Below are 5,198 nucleotides of genomic sequence, written 5' to 3' on the forward strand. Positions count from 1 at the left end.
CTCTTCAGATAGCTCTTATAGCAAAGAGTTGAACGTTATTAATCCTGTGGGCCATAAAAGAGCAAGAATTGCATCACACAATCCAAAGGCCAATATATCAGTAAGCTTGAGCTGTGCTTCTTCAGAACCCATGGATAGTTGTAGCCCACCAGAGAAAAGCTTACCTTCTGTCACACCAATGCCAAAAGGGTCACCAACAAGAGCAAAGTATGGAAGATACAACAAAAAAGCAATTCTGTCTTTACTGTAAGAAGCCTAAATCGAAACAAGCAAGACACCTTGAGCATGTCCATTCCAGGGAGCCTGATGTGGCAAAAGCATTAAGCTTTGACAAAAAATCGCATGAAAGAAGGGTGCTTTTACGCATTCCGACAAGTAGAGGAAACTTTTTACATAATGCAAATGTGTCAAGCACAGGGACAGGAGAGATGGTGGCACGACGGCGGCCCATCAAAGCAAAAACAGCTGATGATTACAAGCACTGCATTCATTGTCATGGCATGTATGCAAGAGAGACATTGTGGAGACACATGAGATACTGTCCTTTGAAACCTGAAACTAAAGAACCACAAACTGGGAAAAAGAGGGTTCAGTCACTCCCTTATTTGTCCCTACCACCACCGGAGGATGTAAGTCAAGCTGTATGGAAAATTGCCTGTGAGATGAATAATGATGAGGTTGCATCCGTAGTCAGAGGGGAAAGATACATTTTACTTCTTGGACAGCAGATGTACAACAAAAGCACAACAACTTCTGGAAGAAAAGAAAACATACGTCAAAAGATGAGAGAATTAGCCAGACTAGTCATCACTGCGAGATCTGTGACACCCTTTAAGAACTTACAAGACTTCATCATGCCTTGCAACTTCCGTTATGTAATAAATGCAGTGAGATCTGTGGCTGGATACGATGAGGAGAGCAACTTATTCGGAATTGGGTCATTGGCAGTTAAACTTGGACATAGCTTAAAGAAGATTGCGAACATCATACAATGCAGTGCACTCATGGTAGGTAATGCCGAGGTTGCAGAGTCTGCTCGCAACTTCTCAACAATTTATGATAAACAATGGAATGAGTGCATTTCATCTGGGGCACTGAATACTCTTGCTCAAGCTAAATGGAACAAGCCTCAAGTCTTGCCTTTCACAGAAGACGTCAAGAAGCTCCACTCCTTCCTTGCCGCCAAACAGAAAAATGCAATGAGTGCCCTGCAGGTTGAGCCAAATTCCAGGAACTTTGCCATTCTTTCAAAATTGACATTGACCCAGGTCATTCTGTTTAACAGGAGAAGGGAGGGTGAGGTTTCAAAAATGATGATGAAATTATATGTTTCTAGGGATCACACACAGATGCATAAAGACATTGCTTTGGGACTCAGTGCCTATGAAAATAAGCTTTGTGACTACTTTCAAAGGGTGGAAATACGTGGGAAAAGAGGGTGAAAGGTCCCCGTTCTGTTTGCCCCTCATATGGTTTCTGCCATAGACATCCTCATTGAGGAAAGGGCAAAATGTGGAGTACCCATGGAAAATGAGTACCTGTTTGCTCGTCCAGCTGCTGTTTTCGTGAGTATGCAAGGGCCTGTGGTGCAGAAAACCCAGGTACCCTCTCTTCTACCAAACTACGCAAGCAAGTTGCCACCTTATCTACCATGCTCAATATGAAAGAAAATGAATTGGATCAACTCGCCAGCTTTCTTGGGCACGACATTCGAATTCATCGGGAGTTCTACCGTCTCCCAGAGAGCACTCTTCAATTGGCCAAAGTCAGTAAAATCCTCATTGCCATGGAAAAGGGAAGACTGCCAGAGCTGCAAGGGGAAGGACTAGATGACATAATCATAAACCCACAAGGTAATTTTGGGGGGAAATATGCCTGATTCTCATTACTAGTTTACCTTACTTTAAAATGATACTATACATAAAGTCATATCATGCCTAAAACTTTGTGTAAGTGTCACTTAACAAAGCGGCCTGTGCTTTGTCAAATTAGATGAGGTAGACATGTCCAGTGGTGTTTCCAGCGATGAGGAGGGGTTTTCTGGCCTACATCAGACCCAGAACAAAATGAATCAAGGATCCTCTTCAATGCCACATTCCAAGGATGACAACCTGATTGGTAATCAAAACGTTTTTGAGCTACTTGTAATTGGTATTTGTCTATTTGAGAGGGTAAAGGTCTAACTTAAGGTTTTCAGTTAAATTGTGTGACGCCATCTTATGATCCTATTTAATGTGTTAGATTCTTCCAGTGATGAGATGGAGTATGCTGACCTGCGTGCGATGCACAGTGAGAGGACTCAAGGTGTAGGGCGGAAACGTGAGTTGGGGAGCAAGTCTAGGTGTAAACCCCAAGAGCTGGTATTCTGCCTAGTAAATGTTGAGAGGCCCGGTCTTACATAGTGTTACTTGAACTATAGAGATAATATATTTTGGGCGTAATCATGAAGGGGGGGGTCATCATGATAGTGACTGACTTAAAGTAGCAGATTAAGTTATAACAAGGGAGTCCTCCTCACTGCTACAGAGTATAGATGTACCAACACAAATTCTACACTTCAGTGATATTTGTATTTATATTTTATTTGTGATGTATTCTGTAGTGTTATTGTATGTGTTTCTAACATGAATATACACGCAAACAGGGTACAAGTTTCAAAAGCTATGTTGAAACAATTGTATGTTTAACATTCAATAATGCACATCTTGAGTTAAAGATTGAAACTTGGGCCATATTTAGGGTAAGGAAATGTACCTTAGGGTAAGGGAATGTACCTTATCTATTCACAGGGTCCCAGAAAAACCTTGAGAAAAGTCCTGATTCCACCCTACAAACCACCATGAGCCACACAAAACTAAGTAATAAAATACATTCAGAGTAACAGTGACAGTTGTTTTAGAAATTGAAAGAGGTCAATTGTATATTATGGCTTTGAATGATCATGGTCAATTGAGGTATCTACACAATTCCAGCGAAAACATTCTTGTTTGTTGTATGTTTCATACCAGGTGCAGATACTGCTGAAGTCAAAGCAATTGAAAGACATTTAATGGACCACATCAGGGGATGTAAAGTTCCTGGAAAGAGGCAATGCATGTCTTGTCTGTTGAGCGAACCCGTAGCACTGAAAAGTCGGAATTGGTCGAGCATAAAGTACTACGTCAACAACCGTATTGTTGCCCTGAAACGAAAGATGTGCCAGTAGGTTAAATGAAACCTTGAATAAAACATTCATTTGGATTAACTTGTTTGCGACATGGTTTGATTAAGTTGTACCCATAGTACCCTGATTTAATTTTTGTCCTGATTTGTTAGTTTGGATGAGAAAAAAATTGTGTGTGTGTATGCTAGTCCCAAAAGTAATATAAATCTGACAATGCCCCCATATGTGGGCAAATTTCATTTAATTGAAAAAAAGGACTTAAGTAAAATATAAATAGATGGCTATTATAAGGATTTTTTTTCCCCAGTGTTTGTTTCCATGAAAAGTTGGGACAAATGTCTGGACAAACACCAACAAAGTCAGGACATGTGGAAATGTCAGGACAAAATCATGGTTCTGACTTTTCTGACCATGCTAAAGTGATATTGGTGTAAGCGTGTGTACGTTTTTGCTCAACTGTGTGAACGCCAACTTGCGGTGACATTTAGAACTTTCAAACACTTTGCGGTCACGTGACTTTATGTCCTGACATTTCATGTTTTCCTGATCACACACTCCTTTTATAATAATAATAATAATAAATAGATTTATTATTATTATTATTATTATTTTATTTATTTATTTATATATACATAACGAATATATCCGATCCGAAGCGATAGCTGGCTGATAACAAATTTGCATTATATTAATACTATGCATGCAAAGACTACTACAACATTGGAGTCCTGGGCCCTGTACCACGAAGCTCGCTTAGAGGGTTAGCGAGGTATGTTGAGCTCCAAGCCTGGAGCTCCAAGCCCAATCTCTTTTAGCGTCGCTGTATTACCATGGTGACTTATGCTCGCAACCAAACCTGGTCGGGAGCAGTTTTTCGGCTTAGTCTAGCCAGAGATCGGCTACTTAAATCGGCGTGCGCAGCTTCCTAGCCCCTCCTCTGACATTGGCGTCACCATTTGTGGGTGTTCCCGTGGACCTCGGCGCACTTCTCATACAGGCGTCTCTCCAGAGACAGAGGGTTTTACGGGACAGAACCGATCCCTTGGCATTGTCTGACGATATTCCGATTTCAGACTTTATTGTCATTGTGCAAACAACGAAATTGGGGTTCTTCATGAGAGATACAGATTCTCATCAGAGGGTGTTCGTTATTTGATCGTCCTTTTGGACCTTATGTAGACAATGCTTACTGTTGCGCATTATGTCCCTGTGACAGAGTGCTAGAGTGGAGGTTGCGCGTCAGTCGTGAATTTCTGCGCGGGGGGTTCGACTCCCTAGTGACGCGAATTTATGTGAAGCTATGTTAAAAAGTCCCAATTCTCATGCATATGGAATACTTATTCACTAAAGCTTATGAAATTATATTTTTGTGCTTATTTCAAATTTCAACCCATATTTTCAAGGCCGTGCTGGCACCACATCTATGGGGGTAAAATGCATGATAGACCGGCGAATTTGAACCCCCGGTCGCTGACGTTCGGGTCTTATACTAATCCACTACGCTACAGCCGCTAACTCTCAGCGGTTGAAAACATGCCACATGCCACATGCTACATTTCTTACATAGGGTGTATTTAAAGTGAATTCCCTAAATGATAGAATAAGGCAGGATGGACGTTGCTTATGCATTTTTAAATCATCATCATTCTATTTGGATTAATGGCGAACAATTCTGAATTTGGCATAGTTATTTTATAGACAATATGCATAATCTTTTCACTTATACGCATATAGACTGCTTGATCTATCGTAAAGGTGAGAAAAATGACGCAAAAAATGCCCCTTTCAAGTGAACGCGCACTGAACCTAAAGCAGAAAACCTGGTTCAACTAATTGAATCCAAAGTGAGCTTCGTGGTACCATTTAACTCTGATTGTGAGTTGCGGCTCTGTCGAGCCAGGTTTTCCCAAGAAAGCCTGGGTATGTTCAGCGAGGTTCGTGGTATACCCCCCTGGCAATGTTCAGCGAATAATGCTGCGTGATTGATTCGGACAAATACACGATTTCAACCCGTATGTAACTGTTGCCATGCAGT

General features: G+C 41.2%; 1 protein-coding gene across 1 annotated transcript; it reads left to right on the forward strand.

Annotated features, from left to right (window-relative positions):
* The first annotated feature begins 1,297 nt into the window (after positions 1-1,297).
* On the forward strand, positions 1,298-4,031 carry LOC130402339 (uncharacterized). The gene is made up of 5 exons (XM_056606489.1): positions 1,298-1,853; positions 1,993-2,118; positions 2,242-2,319; positions 2,790-2,858; positions 3,009-4,031. The coding sequence occupies exons 1-5, from the start codon at positions 1,652-1,654 to the stop codon at positions 3,203-3,205; spliced, it is 672 nt and encodes a 223-aa protein (XP_056462464.1). The 5' UTR covers positions 1,298-1,651; the 3' UTR covers positions 3,206-4,031.
* The last annotated feature ends 1,167 nt before the right edge of the window (positions 4,032-5,198 follow it).

Source organism: Gadus chalcogrammus, chromosome 13, assembly GCF_026213295.1.
Source record: "Gadus chalcogrammus isolate NIFS_2021 chromosome 13, NIFS_Gcha_1.0, whole genome shotgun sequence".
In the NCBI taxonomy this organism is placed as follows: domain Eukaryota; kingdom Metazoa; phylum Chordata; class Actinopteri; order Gadiformes; family Gadidae; genus Gadus; species Gadus chalcogrammus.

Coding starts and splice junctions, on each gene's coding strand:
- LOC130402339 (XM_056606489.1), top strand. CDS start 1,652: ATGCTCAATATGAAAGAAAATGAATTGGATCAACTCGCCAGCTTTCTT. Junction 1,854..1,992: donor CATAATCATAAACCCACAAG/GTAATTTTGGGG, acceptor TTGTCAAATTAG/ATGAGGTAGACATGTCCAGT. Junction 2,119..2,241: donor CAAGGATGACAACCTGATTG/GTAATCAAAACG, acceptor TTAATGTGTTAG/ATTCTTCCAGTGATGAGATG.